The sequence below is a fragment of the Mus musculus genome, chromosome 2, assembly GCF_000001635.26.
Source record: "Mus musculus strain C57BL/6J chromosome 2, GRCm38.p6 C57BL/6J".
Classification (NCBI taxonomy): domain Eukaryota; kingdom Metazoa; phylum Chordata; class Mammalia; order Rodentia; family Muridae; genus Mus; species Mus musculus.
In genome coordinates, this window is record NC_000068.7 from 85,931,171 (window position 1) to 85,952,481 (window position 21,311).

The 21,311-nt window shown below is 37.6% G+C and overlaps 1 protein-coding gene and 1 pseudogene across 1 annotated transcript; both read left to right on the forward strand.

Annotated features, from left to right (window-relative positions):
- On the forward strand, positions 944 to 2,375 carry Olfr1027-ps1 (olfactory receptor 1027, pseudogene 1; annotated as a pseudogene).
- On the forward strand, positions 19,895 to 20,869 carry Olfr1028 (olfactory receptor 1028). Its single transcript, NM_001011774.2, has one exon. The coding sequence runs from the start codon at positions 19,895 to 19,897 to the stop codon at positions 20,867 to 20,869; it is 975 nt and encodes a 324-aa protein (NP_001011774.1).
- The last annotated feature ends 442 nt before the right edge of the window (positions 20,870 to 21,311 follow it).

Consider the following 21,311-nt stretch of genomic DNA (forward strand, 5'->3'; position numbering starts at 1 on the left):
GGGGGGAGGGCATCCTTTGCTAATCCATTCTTGGAGCCTGGAACCAGCTGCAGGTGACAACCTAAGAAGGCTCCACCCTAGGTAATCTCCTTAGTGGCAGCAAAGTCAAGGTCTGGCTCAGCCTGCTTCGAGGCTGGGGGAGGCTACACCTACATACATGAGTATAACTTGTTCAGTCTGTAACCTGGTATGCTTTGTATGATTTCAGAGTTTACCATTTGTTACTTGATAACAAATTCATATGTTCTTCCAAAAGGGAATCATTCCTTAGATTCCTTTTTTTTTTTTGCCAAGCAATCAAAAGATGTTTATTTTTATAAAGATCTGTAAAAAAATAATTTTTCAAACAGCTTTACTTTCATAGAGAAAACTTTCTACAGAGGTTGAGTAAGATTTTAATATTTTCAATTGTACCATCATTAAATAAGGTGGGACACCATATGAATTTCATTGCACTGGAAGAAATGCAGAACATTTTTAATATAAAGTATACAGAGCATCTAGGCTGTGTACAGCTGTGTTACAGCTATGTGTTCTTTTGGATTTGGTCCAAAGAAACCTGAGACTGTTTCCAGAGAGAATGAAAAATGTCATAGACACCTGATCACTCACTCCTTACTCAAGGATGCACAAAAATGGCATTCTCTTTAGATCCCACTGAAACCAGTTCCCAACATTGATCTTTCTTTTTCCCTTCCCCCACCTCAGTCATTTTGGGTCCCAGGTTCCGTTCCTAACACACCAGGCATCCAGATTTTCTTCAGAAACACATCCCGTGGACAGATGAATGGCCCAGGTCTCCAGTCTGTCATCACCTCTTCTGTTCCCAGATCTTGGCCATATTTAGATTCAGATCTTTAAGGCCTTTTGAGGCTTGACGATTTCCATCATTCCTTAGATTCTTATCATGGCCTATTTTATATCTCCATGTCTGCCTTGTTTCCAGTTTGAAAGACAGGCCTAGATCTCAGGAGATGTCCCTCACAAACATAGAATTCATTTTACTAGGGCTCACAGATCACTCAGAATTCCAGCCTCTCCTCTTTGTCCTATTTCTGTTTATTTACCTTGTCACTGTGTTAGGGAACATGTGCATAATGGCCCTGATTAGACTGGATTCCCACCTTCACAAGCCTATATACTTCTTCCTCAGTAACTTGGCATTTGTGGATCTGTGTTATACCTCAACAGCCACCCCACAGATATTGACCAATTGACAATTTCCTTCATTGGCTGCTTTCCAGTGCTACCTTCTCCCCACAGAGTTTTATATGCTGGCCCCCATGGCTTATGATCTCTATGTGGCCATATGCAATCCTCTGCATTACAGCTTGAAAATATACAGGCAAGACTGCATCTGCTTGGCCATGTGCCCTTATATCTATGGCTTCTCGGATGGGCTATTCCAAGCCATCTTGACTTTAAGTATCATGTCCTATAAATCCAGTGTCATCAACCACTTCTACTGTGCTGAACCACCACTTATTAAGCTGTCTTACTCTGATATTTACATAAAAGAACATGCCATGTTAATATCAGCTGGTTTTAATCTCTCCAACTCCCTGAAAACCATCCTGGTGTCCTATGCCTTCATTATGGCTGCCATCTTAAGGATGAAATCAGCTGGAGGAAGGCACAAATCTTTCTCATCCTGTGATTCTCACATGAGGGCTGTCACATTGTTTTATGGGACTCTCTTCTGCATGTATGTAAGACCACTCATGTTGTGGATAGCCCTGGGGCTAATTATATTCGTTGTTAATTCCATTCTGCTATGAGTGGTTGTAAATAAAGAATGAATCAGTACTCAGGTGATTTCCTATAAACCTGCTTCCCAACTTAATTTGTAAAATAAAGGAGAGCTAATGTTTTGGCAGATAAAGAGAAAGTGGAAAAGAAGGTTGAGGGAGAGAAGAAGGACACTTGGGAGAGAAAGGACACAGAGGAGGAGGAGGAAGAAGAAAAGCAGAGCAGAAGTAAATGACCTGGAGAAACCACAAGTTCTAAGGGGTCTCATAGATGTAGAAGATAGTGGTAGATGTGCCTAATCTAGCCATACAACATGTATTCATATTAATTTTGATGTGTTTTCATTGCCAGGGCATATTTGGGTTGGAGATTTACCTCAATGCATCCAATGACAAGACTGTTCAAGAATCTAAAATAATAGCTGTCTTCTACAACTTTGTGAGTACACTGCTGAATCCATTGATCTACAGTCTGAGGAATAAAGATGTAAAGCAGGCCTTGAAAACAATACTCAGGCAAAAAGTTATCAGGACAGCACTGATGCCTCCACCTTCCAACAACTGCAACAATAATTTCCTGAGAAATTTATTTGTGTTTTGGTGAGCTTTTCATATTCTCTGTGACCATATCCTAATAATATGTTCTCTGTGTTGAAATAAATCATCTGGCCTAATTTTTGTCCTATTTCACAGCCTGTACTTCATGGACCAATAATAGTTAATATTCACAGTCAGTTTGATTAGATTGAAAATCACCTAGAAGTTATATCTTTTTCTCTTTTTATAGGTATATCTAGAGAGCTTAACCTGAGGGAAAATGTACTTGTTGGAAGTACACTGAACCATCTACTTACCTGGGGTCGTTAAATGAAAGAAAAATGAACAGAGGAAGGCACATAAACAGACATTCAACTCCTGCTTCCTGAGTGTGAACACACTGTGACAAATGTACCTCTCTCCTGCCTCTACATCTTCCTACTTCAGTGACTAATCTCTTTTAAAATAATGTCTGAAAGTCCTTCTTCTATTTTGTTGCTTCTGTGAGATGTTTTCTCATAGCAAAGAGCACAGCAATTGATGCAAACTAGTAGCATAGATATCACTGCAGCACATATTAAAGCAGTAAAACGCATTCCACCTCAGCTGTGTGTGTTGAAATCTATGTTTTAGACAGGTCCCCTAGATTAATTGGCACATTGTATCTGAAAAGAGATTATTCAAAGTAAATACTTCTGAATGCTATGCTTTCTGCTTATATCCCTGCTGGCAACTTGTTTAAAAGATTTAACAGGATATACTGGTTCTCTTTCAGTGATGAATACCTTTCAGTGATAGACCCATTAGTCTTTTGTTGAAGGATTTTTTCAAGAAACAATGGTGAATCTGAACTACCTCACCTACTTACTAGTAAAAATGAAGAAATGTATCATGATAGTGGTTTTTGTTTCTTACTGATGTGCTTCTGTGGAGAAGGATTCCTGCAAGTAGCATGAAACTAATATATTGTACTTTTGTATGTGTAAGACTGCAAATCCAGAATTCTGTGATTTATAAGCATATTTTCTATTAAGATTCAGGGTTGGGAGATCACTTTTAGTTTCATCTTCATCTGACAGTTTAGAAGATGTTGGTGTGAGAGTAAGGACTGAAGTCTGAAGGGGATACACACACACATACGCACACACACACACACACACACACACACACACACATACACACACACACAATGAGTAGGCAGTAAGCCATAGCAAACAGTGATGCTATTGCATTGATTGGTCGTTTTCTTACTAACTCCTTTTAGAATATTAATATTTGTTTTCATAATGTATCATTCTTCATAAGACATGGTAGTGAGGATTTTTTTTAAAACAAATCAATGTGTTTAGTGGTACAAAATATCAAAATTTCAGAATCAGTGCTAAAAGATGAACTAACAGAGCAAGCCAGATCTTCTCAGAATTTCTTATTGCCTCAAGGAGCTGAATAAATCAACAGCTCTATTTCACCATAAAAATAAGATAACTCATATATTTATGTAATCTTCTTACAGTTGTATATTAAGTAATTATTCCTTAAGATCAGTACATGTTTTGTTATTCTTCATCTAGAACCACCTTGGCTACTTAATTTTATACTTCACATAGCCAAATGGAAATACCAAAGAAAACAAAATTTCTTATATTTTATAAAATTCTCCAGCACTCAAGTTAAGATTATACATGCAAGTTAGTGTTCAAATATAATTCAGGACTCCCAGTTCATGCTATGTCTTATGTTGTATTGCTTATTCCATATTTGTTTGTTGCAAGGCTATGTTGTAGGTACACAAAAATATGTTTCTGCTTTGTCCTGAAGATTAGACTTTCTTAGTGATTCTAGTATGTTTATTTATTTTATAGATTCTTTAATGTTTTCATATATCATCTGTAAATAAACCTTTTTAATTTCCTTCCATTTCATTCATTATTCCTTCCTTGTTGAATATCCTTATCCTGGAAAGACAACAAGGTGTTGGAATCCATGGTGGTAAGGCATACAAGAACAGTATACACTCTCAGGAAGATTATAGGAACCATAACTATTTGTTTCCATAACTATCTGGCTTATCTATCTGTTCTTATTTTCTATCTTACATTACCATTTTCTTTTAAAAATTTATTTATTTTATTTATATGAGTAGCCTGTCATTGTCATCAGACACACCGGAAGATGTCATCAGATCCCATAACAGATTGTTGAGAGTCATCATGTGGTTGCTGGAAATTGAACTCAGGGCTTTTGGAAGAGCATACAGTGCTCTTAACCACTGAGCCATCTCTCCAGTCCCACAATACCATTTTCTTAACTATTTTTCACTGTCTTCTGTATATCTCTATGCTCAGCCAGCTAGTTAGGTGCCCAACTACTGGATTTTTAAATCAGAAACTATTACCTGCTTTTCTCTGTCTCTTTCCTTGACTAAAATTTTCTGTATTCTCCCACTTCATTCAATTTATATAATCACACATTTTGGGCAGGAAATTGTATGCACAGGGAATTGAATTTACTCTTCTATATCATCTATTTTTAAAAATTTAAAAAGCCTAAATATAGCACCAAAATCCCTAACTAAAATAAATACTGGAGAGTCCCACAGTAATTTGTTGTTGTATTTTTCCATTATAAATGATACTGACTTGATACTGTTTGAAAACATAATTTGTTAATTACAAAAGCACATTCTGCCCTCTGTACTAAAAGTTATTATATATTCTTTCATTAAATTTTGCTTAACTATAACAAAGACAGTTGAACTTTTTCTACAGGCAGTTAGAAAGCCTAAATTCAAATTTATGCTCCATTACCAGGAAAAAAATTATCAAATTTCTTCATGTGTGGTAAAACATTTGATTGGGGGGAACAAATGAAAAAGGTAAATTGGTAAGAAAATGATACCCCGATGTGGGAAGCCGCCCTCACATTCGCCATTGCAAGATGGCGCTGACATCCTGTGTTCTAAGTGGTAAACAAATAATCTGCGCATGTGCCAAGGGTAGTTCTCCACCCCATGTGCTCTGCCTTCCCCGTGACGACAACTCGGCCGATGGGCTGCAGCCAATCAGGGAGTGACACGTCCTAGGCGGAGGATAATTCTCCTTAAAAGGGACGGGGTTTCGCCATTCTCTCTCTTGCTCTTGCTCTCTTGCGCTCTGGCTCCTAAAGATGTAAGCAATAGAGCTCTTGCTCTTGCTCTTGCTCTCTTGCTCCTGAAGATGTAAGCAATAAAGCTTTTGCCGCAGAAGATTCCGGTTTGTTGCGTTCTTCCTGGCTGGTCGCGAGAACGCGTGTAAGACCCCGACCTAATTACTAGTGTTTAAATTTTCCTTTATGTATGTAATACCAACTGCTGTACAAAAACCCTTCACTTAGTAACTTTTATTGAACTTTGTTATCCCCAGTTTTTAACTTCTTCCTTTTGTATTTCAACAGAGAAACTATATTATGAAACATTAAGATTATAGTAGAAATATGGATTCTGGCAGAATTTCCTTCTGGTATCTTTTATCCCGTCCCGTGGGATTCAGTTATTCGTGGGTGCGAGGGGGACTGCAAACCTAGAAGGAAATGAGAGGAAGGGAAGGAGAAGCAGAGACTAAGAAGGGTGCCTATCAAGGTCTCCATTTATTAGGCTGACGTGCCTGGGTTTAAAGCATACATGGGGGGGGGGGGGACTAGGGAGGGGTCGAGGGGGAATTTAATAAAGAACAACAAAATAGGCATCTGCTGACATGAGGGCCAAAGTCAGGCTCCAGGTGGCAGGCATTCTGTGTCTTATCTCCGGAACATAGATCCTCCTTGACAGTCTTGGGGTATCAGGTCGGGCTCAGGAGTAACTCATGTCCTTGGAAGTCATGGAAGTTCAGGAAGAGATAGGGAAGAGGGGACTACTATAATTCAGCTTTTACAGCCTCAGGTACCAGGAGTACCAGGAAGGGAACAGGGAGGAGGGAGTGACAACTGGCTCCAAGTATGAAGCCATTTGGCCTGTCAGGGTGGGAGATTGTGAAGGGCTCACTTTCTCACGGTATGGTCTCTGACAATCTTTAATTCTGTGCTTTCTTTATTCCTTTCTTTTTGACACAAGGGAATTAAGTTCTCCAAAGCAATGATTCTAGATATACACACAGTGTGAGTCACTGATAATTTATTAAGAAGGCGACTACGGTTTCATAACAAACTATAATGTGCACTTGGAAGTTTATCCCAGTTGGGCCTATTACTGGATCATGATTACCTCCTTCACCCTAAAGCAATTTTGTAAATTGTGATCCTGTCTGGGTAGGCATGATCTGCACCTGTGCTATCAGATAATTAAAGCTGTGAAGCTAAAACCATCCAGTGGAAAAAGGACAACATTTTCAACAAATGGTGCGGGCTCAACTGGTGGTTAGCATGTAGAAGGTGGCAAATCGACCCATCCTTATCTCCTTGCACAAAGCTCAAGTCCCAGTGACTCAAGGACCTTCCCATAAAACCAGATACACTGAAACTTATTTAAGAGATAGTGGAGTAGATCCTGGAAGATATGGGCACCGGGGAAAATTTCCTGAACAGAACACCAATGGCTTGTGATGTAGATCAAGAATCAACAAATGGGACCTCATAAAATTGCAAAGCTTCTGTAAGGCAAAGGACACTGTCAAGAAGACAAAAAGGCCACCAACAGATTATGAAATGATCACCAATCATAAGTATGACAGGGGCCTAATATCAAATATATACAAAGAAGTCAAGAAGTTAGACTCCAGAGTGATTACCCTCTTATATAGTGGGGTACAGAGCTAAACAAAGAATTCTCAACCGAATGGCTGAGAAGCACCTAAAAAAATGTTCAACATAATTATTCATCAGGGAGATTCAAATCAAAACAGCCCTGACATTCCACCTCACACCAGTTAGTATGGCTAAGATCAAAAATTCAGGTGAGCACATGCTGGCAAGGATGTGGAGAAAGAGGAACACTCCTCTATTGCTGCTGGGACTGCAAGCTGGTACAACCACTCTGGAAATCAGTTTGGTGGTTCCTCAGAAAATTGGACATTGCACTACCTGATGACCCAGAAATACTACTCCTGGGTATATACCCAGAAGATGTTCCAACATGTAATAAGGACACATGCTCCACTATGTTCATAGCAGCCTCATTTATAATTGCCAGAAGCTGGAAAGAATCCAGATGTCCCTCAACAGAGGAATGGATACAGAAAATGTGGTATATTTATACAATGGAGTACTACTACTCAGCTATGGAAAAAATGAATTTATGAAATTCATAGGCAAATGGATGGATCTGGAGTATATCATCCTGAGTGAGGTAACCCAATCACAAAAGAAAACACATGATATGCTCTCACTGATAAGTTAGTATTATCCCAGAAGCCCAGAGGTTCGGAATACCCAAGATACAATTCACAAAACACTTTAAACTCAAGAAGAAGGAAGACCATAGTATAGATACTTCTATCTATCTTAGAATGGGGGAACCAAACACCCATGGAAGGAGTTACAGAGACAAAGTGTGGAGGGGATACTGAAGAAATGACCATCTAGAGACGACTCACCTGGGGATCCATCTCATTTACAATCACCAAACCCAGACACTGTTGTGGATGCCAACAAGTGCTTGCTGACAGGAGCCTGATATAGCTCTCTCCTGAGAGGTTCTGCCAGTGCCTCACAATTACAGAGGTGGATGCTCACAGCCATCCACTGGAATGAGCTTAGGATCCCCAATGATGGATCTAGAGAAAGGACCCAAGGAGCTGAAGGGGTTTGCAGCCCCGTTGGAGGAAAAACAATATGAACTAGCCAGTACCCCCAAAACTCACAAGGAATAAACCACCAACCAAAAAGCACACATGTTGGGACTTATGGCTCCAGCTGCAAATGCAGCAGAGGATGGCCTAGTTGGACATCAATGGGAGGAGAGGTCTTTTGTTCTATGAAGGCTGTATGCCCCAGTGTTGGGGAATGCCAGGGCCAGAAAGCAGAAGTGGGTAGGTTCCTGAGTAGGGGAAGAGGGGAGGGGCTGGGTGAGGTTGCTCTTTGGAGGAGAAACCAGGAAAGGGGATAACATTTGAAATGCAAATAAAGAAAATATCCAATAACCCCCCAAAAAAATTTAAAAAAAGAACACAAAGAGATCAAGGGGATAGAAATTGTTAAAGAAGAAATACAGATATCACTATTTGCAGATGATATGATAGTATACATAAGCGACCCCAAAAATTCTACCACAGAACTTCTTCAGCTGATAAATGGCTCCAGCAAAGTGGCCAGGTATAAAATTAACCCAAATAAATCAGTAGCCTTCCTTTATACAAATTATAAACAGCCTGAGAAAGAAATTAGGAAACAACTCCCTTCACAATACTCACAAACAATATAAAATATCTAGGGGTAACTCTAACTAAACAACTGAAAGGCCTGTATGGAAATAAATTCAAGTCTCTCAAAAAAGAAATCAAAGAAGATATCAGAAAATGGAGAGATCTCCATTGCTCATGGATTGGCAGAATTAACATAGTGAAACTGGCCATCCTACCAAAGGCAATCTATAGATTTAATGCAATCCCCATCAAAATCCCAACACAATTCTTCAAAGATATGGAAAAAAAAACAATTCTCAAATTCATCTGGAAAGGCAAAAAAAAAAAAAAAAAAAAAAAAAAACAGAATAGCGAAAACAATTCTTAACTATAAATTAATAGCTAGGGGAATCCCCATCCCTGACCTCAAGGTTTACTACAGAGCAATGCTGATAAAAAAAACTTCATGGTATTGGTACAGAGATAGAGACAATGATCTGTTTGGAATAGAACTGAAGTCCCACTAATAATATCACACACTTATAGTCACTTGATCTTTGACAAAGAGTAAAAAGTATACAAAAAGAAAAATGGCAATTGTCTTAGTCAGGGTTTCTATTCCTGGACAAAACCTCATGACCAAGAAGCAAGTTGGGGAGGAAAGGGTTTATTCAGCTTACTGAATATTGCTGTTCATCACTGAATGAAGTCACGACTGGAACTCATGCAGGTCAGGAAGCATGAGCTGATGCAGAGGCCTTCGAGGGACGTTCGTTACTGGCTTGCTTCTCCTGGCTTGCTCAGCCTGCTTTCTTATAGAACCAAGACTACCAGCCCAGAGATGGCACCACCCACAAAGGGACCTCCCCCCTTGATCACTAATTGAAAAAATGCCTTACAGCTGTATCTTGTGGAGGCATTTCCCCAACTGAAGCTCCTTTCTCTGTGATAACTGCAGCCTGTGTCAAGTTCACACACACACACACACACACACACACACACACACACACACACACACACACAAAAAAAGGCAAAAAAGAAAGTATCTTCAACAAATGGTCCTGATTTAACTGGCTGTCTGTATGTAGAAGAATGAAAATAGACCAATATTTGTCACCTTGTAGAAAACCAGATACACTGAATTTAATAGAAGAGAAAGTTGGAAAGAGCCATGAACTCATTGGCACAGGGGGACATTTCCTAAACAGAACTCTAATGGCTCATGCTCTAAAAACAAGAATTGATAAATGGGACCTCATGGAACTGGAAAGCTTCTGTAACGCAAAGGACAGTCAAGAAGACAAATTAGAATGCTAAAGATTGGGAAAAAAAATTTTCACTAACCCCAAATCCAACAAAGGGCTAATATCTAAAATATATAAACAAGTTAATCACACACACAAAAACAAAAACAAAAAACCCCAAACATTCCAATAAAAAAATGGGGTATAGAGCTAAACCCCATTTCACAACTGAGGAATCTTGACCATTTATCTTTTGTATAAAGGAGGGCTACTGATTTTTCCAGTTTATGTTATATCCAGCCACTTTGCTGAAGTTGTCAGCTGTAGAAGTTCTCTCATAAAAATTTTTGGGTCATTTATGCATACTATCATATCATCTGCAAGGAGTGATACCTTGACTACTTCTTTGCCAATTTGTATCCCGTTGATCACTTTTTGTTGTGTTATTGCTCTAGCTCGAACATCCATCATGTACCATATTGAATAGATACAGGTAGAGGGGGAAGCCTTGTTTCGTCCCTGATTTTATGGGGATTTCTTCAAGTATCTCTCCATTTAATTTGATATTGGGTGTTGGTTTGCTGTATTTTGCTTTTATTATGTTTAGGTATGGGCCTTGAATTCCTGATCTCTCTAATATTTAGCATAAAGGGGTATTATGTTTTTTTCAAATGCTTTTTCAGCATCTAATGAGATGATCATGTGGCATTTTTCTTTGAATTTATTTAGATAGAGGATTATATTAATGGGCTTTTGTATATTGAATGAATTATCTTCAATTCTGCCATCTTCTTGCCTCTTCACTAACACTACATGCAATAGAGGGCTAGTATCACAAGCATATACTGAAGATATACTACAAAAAAAAAAACAAACAAACAAACAAACAAAAAACCAAACAACCCAATCAAAAAAATGGGGTAGATAGCTAAACAGAGGGGTAAGGGGCTGAGGTTCTTATTTAACATACCAAAGTGGATATGACCTCCAGGTTCTCCTGACATTCCTCAGTCCCTACCTGGCATACCCTCTCGGAACTTTTTAGCCCAGGAGCTGAATTTCCACTCCCCCAGATGCTCTTTCCTATTAAATCCAGACATTTTAGATTTGATCTTTCTTCTTTCTTACTCTGTCTGCATTTCCTCTCTTTCTGAGTGTCCATGCTATTTTTCTCTTTCTCTCCCATCTCTTCTTCTCTTTGTCCCCATGTAGCTTTCCCTGTCCTCTTTCCTTAGGACGAATGAGTCTGGCTCAAATTGGCTCATTTCACTAGTGGATAATAACATCAAAATGTATAATTGTTTTCTTACTAGTTAGTTAAATATATGCACATTCTCCATTTTAATTCTTTATATTGTCATATATTTTAATTTTTTTTATTTTTACATCTTATATAATTAATACTTAATTTATTGGTTTATAATTTGGTCTTGAGAAGTTAGATTCCTTCCTAAGTGCAATGAAATTGTTATTACCTGCATTATTAAACTAATTTTAGTGATTTATTTATTAATTTTTGTTGTTGTTGTTGGTTTTTTGTTTTGTTTTGTTTTGTTTTGTTTTGTTTATTTCGAGACAGGGTTCCTCTGTGTAGCCCTGGCTGTCCTGAAACTCACTTTGTAGACCAGGCTGGCCTCGAACTCAGAAATCTGCCTGCTTCTGCCTCTCAAGTGCTGGGATTAAAGGCATGCGCCACCATGCCTGGCTATTTATTAAATGATAAGAAGAATGATTTTAAATCTTAACCAAAAAAGAAATAATATAATAAGCTTATTGTTATCAAACCCAAATAAAGATTTGGATGCAATCGTAAAATAGGTTTAATATATTTTGGTACTAAAAAGTTAAGTATTCTCAGGAAATGCTTGTCGTAACTTGTAACTGTAACTGAGTATAACTTAACTCTTTGTAGAATTACATTGGTTGGTAGGTATATATGTGTCTAAAGTATTACACATTGTAATTTGGTTAGATAAATCTCGATGGAGATGAGAAAATGTTTTCTGCAGCTGTTTAATTTTTAACTAATATTTTAAAGTACATGAACATTGATTCATGTAGAATCAGTTTTTATGATATAATCTCTGCCAATAAAAGACAAGATACATCTATCCATTTTACTCTTAAGTTATCATTGCATATTTCCAGTTTCTTAATAATATGAAAGCTTAGTGAGAAATTGAATATTGTAATGTAAATCTAAATATGTGCCAGAGATAGTTTCTTCAAGCAAGTACTAGCTATGAATCACAGGCACATTCATGTTTAAACTCAATATTCTTCAAAAGACTTCAAAATCACAATTTACTAAAAATATGCGAATGTTCTTCTACCACCTTCCACAGCACAGGTATTTTCAAATTTCTTAAAAATTCTCCAGTTGGGAGGATTCAATTTATTATTCTCATTTCTTTGGATTATTATTCGAGATTCTCTGTTGTGAATTCTCTGTTTAGTTCTATATCACATTTTTTGATTGGGTTGTTTGGTTTTTTGGTGATTAACTTCTTGAGTTCTTTATATATTTTGGATATTATCCCTCTATCAGATGTGGGATTAGTGAAGTTTTTTTCCCAATCTGTAGGTTTTCAATTTGTCTTAGTGACTATGTCCTTTGCCTTACAGAAGCTTTTCAGGAACATGATCTGGTATTGGGTTGGGGAAAAGGACTAAAGACCAGCACAAAGAATGGCAACAGGCAACCTCATGATGTAGGAGGTTTGGGGGACCTTCTAGAATGCACCAGAGACCTAGGAAGTGAAAGACCCAAAAAGGTCAATAAGCTGAAGGGTCCAAGTGAGGATGTCTCAGTCCCACTTGGGAAGGAGAAGAAAACAATCACAAGTGGGGTGGGGAGCAAGAGGGACCTGGGAGGGAAAGTGATGGGGAGAGGGGAACCTGATCTTCTATTGGCTGAGAGAAAAGGACTGAAGTCCTGAAGGTCAGTAGCAAGAATGGAAATAGGCAACGTAGGAGGTAAAAGGTTGTGTGGACCCTCCAGAGACATGTGAGGTGAGAGACTCTTAGGACTCAAAGGGAGGGACCTTATAGAGCTACCTCCAGCACGAAGACAGCTTATCAAGTGAGGGATGGGGTGGCCATCCCACAGTCACATCTCTGACCCATAATTGTTCCTGTCTGAAAGAACTGCAGGGATGGAAATGGAGAGGATCCTGAGGAAAAGGAGGTCCAGTGACAGGTCCAAAGTGGGATCCAGCTCAATGAGAGGCCCCAAGGCCTGATACTATTACTGAGGCTGTGGAGCATCACAAAAAGTGATCTATCATGACTACCCTCAGAAAGACCCAAGAAACAAGCAGTTGAAAGAGTCTGATGCAAATACTTGTAACCAACCAATTGACAGAAGCTGCTGACTCCTGTGGTTCAATTAGAGAAAAGCTGGAAGAAGCTGAGGAGGAAGGTGACCCGTTCGAGGACCAGCAGTCTCAATTAACCTGGACCCCCAGGATCTCTCAGACACTGGACCATCAACCAGGCAGCATACACTAGCTGATATGATGCACACACACACACACACACACACACACACACACACACACACACACACACACATTGATATATATATATATCAATCAATGTGTGTGTGTGTGTGTGTGTGTGTGTGTGTGTGTGTGTGTGATTGATATATACATCAGAGGACTGCCAGGTCTGGGTTCAGTCAGAGAAGATGTACCTATATTTCAAGGGAATAGAGACACTAGAGAGTTTAGAGGTCTGGTGGGATGGGGACATCCTCATTGATACATGGGATGAGGAGTAGGTATGGGATGGGGAACAGTCAGAGCGTAGACAGGGAGAAGAATAAAATCTGCAGTGTAAAAACAAGATTAAATAAAATTAAAAAAAAGAAAAAAAGAAATTAACACTCCCCCCCCCACCACCAAAACACACACACAGGCTATGACTTGTGTCCTTCTCTAGCTTAAAGCTTTAAAGATGTTGTTTATCTTTAACACATTCCTTAGCCTTTATGTTTGTAGGGAAGTAAATATATTTAAGGTATGAGGCTCAAGTGCTTCATACATGGTACTGTTAGCCAGAATGAAGATCTCTAAGTCAAACTGGACAATAATTACATGACCTATGGCACCACTAAGCAGCAAATAGGTATGAAAAGCATCTCTCTTGCAGACTTAGAGCTTGTAAAAAGGCTAAGGGCAAAGATAAGGAAAACATTATGCTACACTCATGTTTACCTTCTATTTAAACTGTTCAGTGTCTTTAGGGGACTGTTCAAGCCCTTTAGGGCCAGGTGTGGTTACATCATCTTGAGAATTTAAGGTAATTTGCATTAAACATGCTTAGTGTTTAAAGTGGTACTACTTAGCTCACAAAGCTATGGCTATGGAATTCATGGTCCCAACAAAAATTGGATGACATGCATAGATATTTTAATAATATATCAATATAAAACAAGCTTCAAAACAATGTATACTTGTATATTCCCCTTTTATACACACAAATGTGGTAAACCTCTACAGAAACATATATATCATATAAAAGTCGATACTATTTAAGTCTGTTATAGTCTAGGTATTTTGTATGTTTTAGACAAATATGTATCTATTTAAATTTGTGTACATATATGTATATATTCATTACATAATATATCAGGGAGTGGCCTCTCTCTGTCTTTATCTTTCTCTCTTTGCATTTATATGTGTGTGTGTGTAATTTTGTATATATATGTATATAAATTTGAATAAACCAATTTCCTTTATTCAAGTGAAATAACTAATACACACAAAGAGAAGATTATTAAAGAATGGTCATAAGTTCTGAAGTTGTTATTTTATTTATGTTTTATTATTTAAATGATTTTTAGATTTATTTATGAGCATGGGGTGAATGTGTATAGGCGTGTACATGCCATGAGTTTTGTTGCAAACAAATAATGATTTTGAGAAAATTATTGCATCCTTAGGCTGTGAGTGATTCTTAGGGATCAGAATCATATTATAAAGATTGAAGGCAATTATTTTTTAACATGCTGATTATTTTATATATCATAAACTACCAATATTTATTATTGTAATTACTTTTATATTAGAATTTTAATTTAAATTGAATGCTCATCAAAGAATAGAATTCACAATATTTTAGAGAATGATAGCAATGACTGAGTTCACCTCATTTAAGTATTTTAGCACATTAAAAAAGGTAATCAAGATTAACTGTGTCCTCTGCAGAGCTCCTTTTATAGATAATTTTAAGTATGAAATGGTAGAAAATAAGATGACTGAGATGGACAATTAGTTTCGGGATCCAAAATGTTGCAATTAGAGCTAAGAAAGATGGTCCCCAGAGTAGGCTCATTGTGTTGCATATTAGTCCCTCTGCAGGTTGGCTTTGGTTGGCCCACTTCCCTTGTGCAAGTATAAGTAGGGGTATATTTTACAGCAGTACCAAGAAACTTCTAAAGTCAGAGACTAAAAAACAGGTATGTGTCAGAGCTACAAGCAAGTCTTGTATTTTTCCTCCCTTTGTTTATTCAAGTGAAAATAACTGTTCTCTAACTCAGTCAAAAATTGTGTTTCCTAGCTTTATCTCCTTAACATGAGTTTTCCTGAATTTGAGAATCAGTGAGAAACAGGAGTCTTAATATTTACTGTGAATGACAGTACACCAAAAGAAAAATAGAAAGGAAACCAGGTCTGAGTGGTATAAATTAGGTTTCTAGCAATGGTCCTTACATACTGACTTCAGATTTTAGGTTACTTTAATCATGTTTGTCCAAGAGTAGGTAGTTATGTTTCTTGTGTTCATCGGAAACATATTGGAATTCTTCCTTTACAAGCACAAAATTTCCCTGTGAGTATCACAAAGTCTAATTTAACTTTGGTATACTGTTTCCTAAAACCATATGCAGTCCACTCTGCTATTTTCCCTTCAGATTTAAAAGTTCAGTAAATTTACCGACAATAAGTGTCAGCCTTCCAGGGACTAAGCACTTTTGCTTTGTGGGAACACCTAGCTGGCATTTTCTGCATCTGCTTTCATGCACTCAAAGCTCACACTCTATCTGGGAGAAATTAGGATATTCTAACAAGACATATTTGGCTCTCATAATATTGAAACAATGAACGGCAAAGAAATGGGAATTTTCCCCCAAGAACCTCATGTTGGGTGAAGGAAAATGAACCAACTTGAGGGGAACTTATCTCTACTGAAAAGAATTTACACAGTTGTTACAGCTTGTCAGACCTAATAGAATGTGACTAGAGCCCAGGCATGAATGTGCCAATGGTGAGAAGTACAATATCTTGACCAGGACTGTTTATATCTGCAGGTCCTTATCCATGTGATTAACCTTTAATCTTCAGGACGCACAAGAAAGCTTAGCATGTTTGGTGTATGTTTTTGTTGTTCTTCTCATAGTGGCCATAGTAAACAAATAACCTTTTTCTATATTGTACTATTAATTTGATTTGCTGAGGATAAGTGGCATGGTGCAAAAGCTGTAACATGAAGTTTGATAACAACACTAATACTGCCAAGGAGGTAACTATTTCTGCAATTTCTCCTTCCTTCCTAGAAATATCTTCTTAAAACATGCTATTAAACTTCTTAAAACAGTTTTGCAGGATCTTAAGTTTCTCATTAGCTACTTGAATGAAGATTAATTTATTCAGAATCCTATATATTTCTATTCAGTACAGAAACTGAAAGGGCCTACATTTTAAAAAAGGATATTCAATTCAGTTCTACAGTTCATAATGGCCTAATATGCGGATTGTCAATCATATTGCAGAGGAAACAGATATCACTGCTTATGCACTTGACAGACCCTTAGCTGCTTCCATCTCAATGGCACTAGGCAAATCCTCCAAAAGTCTGTTTCTCAATGCCAAGTTCTCTGAGCTGCTGTCACCTTGTACCTCTCAGTGAAATGTCTTCCTCCAGCTTTGTTCCTGAATCTTCTAGCACTAAGGCCAGGACACAAAGGATAAAACTTATCTCCACCAACCTTCCAAAAGCAGTCTCAGCAACTCTATTTTACTGAATTCAAGGCTGTATCCCCCCCACCCCCCAGGATCCCTCAATGTTAAAACTGTCCTCAGTCTCCTCTAACAGGTTTCTGCTTTCAGCATCTTATTGCACTCTTTACCTTAAGCATAAAAATTATTTTAATAAGGCTCTCCTAGGAGGCCTTTTCCTCAGCTTCATTCCCGTGGTCCTGTTTTTCTCAGCAATGTTTACAATCTGCAATTGGAAAGATGATGTGACTCACCTAGCTGTGATTCCTTTAGATTTAATAAGCAGCACTTTAGGCAGATTTTCACACACTCTAATATCAAGAACTGTTGTGTTATATTTTCGGCATCTGATGTCTATAGTGAAATGTTTGGTTCCGGATTTAACGAGAACACTAAGAAGGATTATTTGGGGGTAAAACTTTTTAGTTGCATACACATACTACAGTATGGGAGGATCTTAAGAGAGCTGAGGAGAGAATACCACAGAGATACAACAAGGTGTGGCTCTGAAGACACAGACTTAGCTCATATTGGGCCAAAGCCATGGTAGCTTTTTGTAGCTCTCTGACAAATTGGAGAAATTCATAACACAAACTGAGGCAAAATTGGTTGAGGAACAGAAAATATCGCCATTAATATCTTCTTTAATAAAAACTCACTTCTTCAAATGAGAAATCATGACATGGAAGTCTGTTAAGTAGGAATTCACAGGGTCTTAGTTGGTGTCTGTATTTGCGAGGGAGTAAGAATTACCGTAGGAGTTGTTGCAGAAGCAGCAGTTTGGTTTTGATTATAACATTAAAATGAATACATTAGGTTAAGATGAATGAAAGATATAAATTATTCCCATGATCAAGCATGTTTGTGCTTAACAGGAGTTGGCATGCAATCCTTTCCCTTGCACTGTGTAAGAATGCCATGGTTGTTGTTTCTGTTCTCTACAAACAGTTACATTTAGACTTTCTGGATTACATCGCGTATCTCAGAGAATTTCATAATGTGCTCCAGATTCAGAACAACATTTGATGAAGGAGATTTCCAAACAAAATAATTTTATGTTTATAAATCACACACTACAGCCATTCTCAGATGGACAGTATTGTAATTTTCTTTTTTTTTTCTTTTTTTTAAATTAGGTATTTTCCTCATTTACATTTCCAATGCTATCCCAAAAGTCCCCCATGCCCCCCCCACTCCCCTACCCACTCACTCTCACTTCTTGGCCCTGGCGTTCCCCAAAATTTGCACTACCAATGGACCTCTCTTTCCACTGATGGCTGACTAGGCCATCTTCTGATTCATATGCAGCTAGAGACACAAGCTCAGGGGGGGAGGGAGTACTGGTTAGTTCATATTGTTGTTCTACCTATCAGGAGAAAGATGTTCATATTTACACAGTAGAGTTTTGTGGGTGTGAGATTTGTTATCACATGCACTGAAAATAGCTTAAAATAATAAGTTGGTGTTTGGGAAGAAGACCATGTTAGTGTGCCAGTAATATATCCAAATGACACTTATTAGCTGTTTGAACATTCGGGTATGTGAACAGATTTAGTTAATTATTAACTTTCTGAAGTATATAGTTAAATAAGTAAAGTCGCTAATTTTATTATGAAACATGATTTATGAAATTATTCAGTAAAAGATTTGAAGTATGAGTGTTGGAAGGATGACTTAAGAGATAAGGGCAGCTTCTGCCAAGCCTCATGACCTGAGTTAGATCCTGACAACCCATGAAGTGGGAAGACTGGGTGAGTTGTCCACTTACATAGACATGTGCTGAAATACACATCCTCACAATAATGAGAGCAAATAAAAGAAATATAATAAAAACAAAATATTTGGAGTATGAAGCTAAAGTCAATATTTTAAAATAGAGAAATGAAGAAAAAAATTAAGTGTGTGTTGGTTGTAATAAGGAAAAAAGTTTAAAATAAATGTATGGACACCACTACCTCACTTTCTTTAATATTAGCTACAGAAATAACTGTATTTTTTCTTTTATGTAATTATTATTCTCATAATTATCTTTAAAATATTGTGACTCTCTTTCTCTTTCTTTCTCTTCTCATTCTTTTATACTCTCTTTCTCTTCCCAATAGGGGCAACTTTAAAATCAACATATCAAGTATATAAACTAAAAAGATATTATATCAATTTACCAATTAGATAGTTGCTTATTCATTCATTTGATATATGACATGCATATATATACATATACATATACATATACATATACATATACATATACATATACATATACATATACATATACATATACATATACATATACATATACATATGACAGAATGGTATTTCTGAGGATTAAAGGGAGGTCATTATACATTCTCATATGAGCTATACTAATCTACTACTAAGCAAATTTCAGCTGATTTCTGACAGACCTTTTTCTTTTACAGGTGTTTAATGCAAAGATTCGTGCTTTAATATTCTGGATACTTTTGCATTTTTTGTTTTCTATGAATTTCACAAGATTTTTAATTTTATTGGTTTCATAAGAACACTTACACACATGTACATGCATTTTTGTCATATAGGCTCCACCTATAATACTGTCCTTCCCTCTATTCTCTTTGTTCAGGTTTTCCATCACTAAAAATGTTTAAGATCTATTTTCAGGTCATCACTTTATGTTGACAAATATGAGACAAAGCCTGATACATTGTGCAGCATGTACATAACTTTGCATAATAATTTTTATTTTGCATATTTTTCTTCCAAAGAGATGACTTCTTTCTTACATATGGAAAAAAAAGTTTCTCTGTCTGTCTATCTCTGTCTATCAGTATGTCTCTGTCTCTCTCCCTTTGTGTGTTTATGTGTGTGTCTCTACATACATAATTATAACTTGCTCAGTCTGTATCCTGGCATATGTATGATTTCAGACCTCACCATTTGCTACTTGATAACAAATTCATAGGCTCTTCCAAAGAAGAAGCATTCCTTAGATTCCAATAATTCCTAGCAAGGCCTATCTTATATGTCCATGTCTGCCTTGTTTTGACAGTTTGAAGGACAGGCCTAGATCTCAGGAGATGCCCCTCACAAACAGCACTAAAATCACAGAATTCATTTTACTGGGCCTCACAGATCGCCCAGAACTCCAGCCTCTCCTCTTTGTCCTGTTTCTGTTTGTTTATATTGTCACCGTCTTAGGCAACATGGGCATGGTGGCTCTGATTAGACTGGATTCCCGCCTTCACAAGCCTATGTACTTCTTCCTCAGTAACTTGGCATTTGTGGATCTGTGTTATACCTCAACAGCCACCCCACAGATGTTGACCAATTTCTTATCAGAAAAGAAGACAATTTCCTTCATTGGCTGCTTTATCCAGTGCTACCTTTTCATTGCACTTCTCCTTACAGAGTTTTATATGCTGGCAGCCATGGCCTATGACCGCTATGTGGCCATATGCAACCCTCTGCGTTACAGTGTGAAAATGTCCAGGCGAGTCTGCATCTGCTTGGCCATGTGTCCTTATATCTATGGCTTCTCAGATGGACTATTCCAAGCCATCTTGACCTTCAGTATGACCTTCTGTAAATCCAATGTCATCAACCACTTCTACTGTGCTGACCCACCACTTATTAAGCTATCTTGCTCTGATACTTACAAAAAAGAACATGCCATGTTAATATCAGCGAGCTTTAACCTTTCCAGCTCCCTTACAATCATCCTGGTGTCCTATGCCTTCATTATTGCTGCCATCTTAAGGATCAAATCAGCTGAAGGAAGGCACAAGGCATTCTCTACTTGTGGTTCCCACATGATGGCTGTCACATTGTTTTATGGGACACTCTTCTGCATGTATGTAAGACCACCTACTGACAAGACTGTTGAAGAATCCAAAATAATAGCTGTCTTCTACACCTTTGTGAGTCCTCTGCTGAATCCATTGATCTACAGTCTGAGGAATAAAGATGTAAAGCAGGCCTTGAAGACAATACTCAGGCAAAACGTCATCAGGACAGCATTGATGCGTCCACCTTCCAACAAACTGCAACAATAATTTCCTGAGAAATTTATTTGTGTTTTGATGAGTTTTTCATATTCCCTATGGCCATATCCTAATATTATGTTCTCTGTGTTGAAATAAATTATCTGGCCTAATTTTTGTCCTATTTTACAGCCTGTACTTCATGGACCAATAATAGTTAATATTCACAGTCAGTTTGATTAGATTGAAAACCACCTAGGAGTCATATCTCTTTCTCTGTTGTATAGATACATCTAGAGAGGTTAACATGAGGGAAAATGTACTTTTTGAAAGTACACCTAAACATCCCCTTACTTGGTGTCATGAACTGCATAAAATGAACAAAAGAAGGCACATTCAACTCATGCTTCCTGAGTATGAACACAGGGTACCTCTCTCCTTCCTACTTCAGTGACTAAATCTGTTTTTAAATAATGTATGAAATAAGTCCTCCTTTTATGTTGCTTTTGTGAGA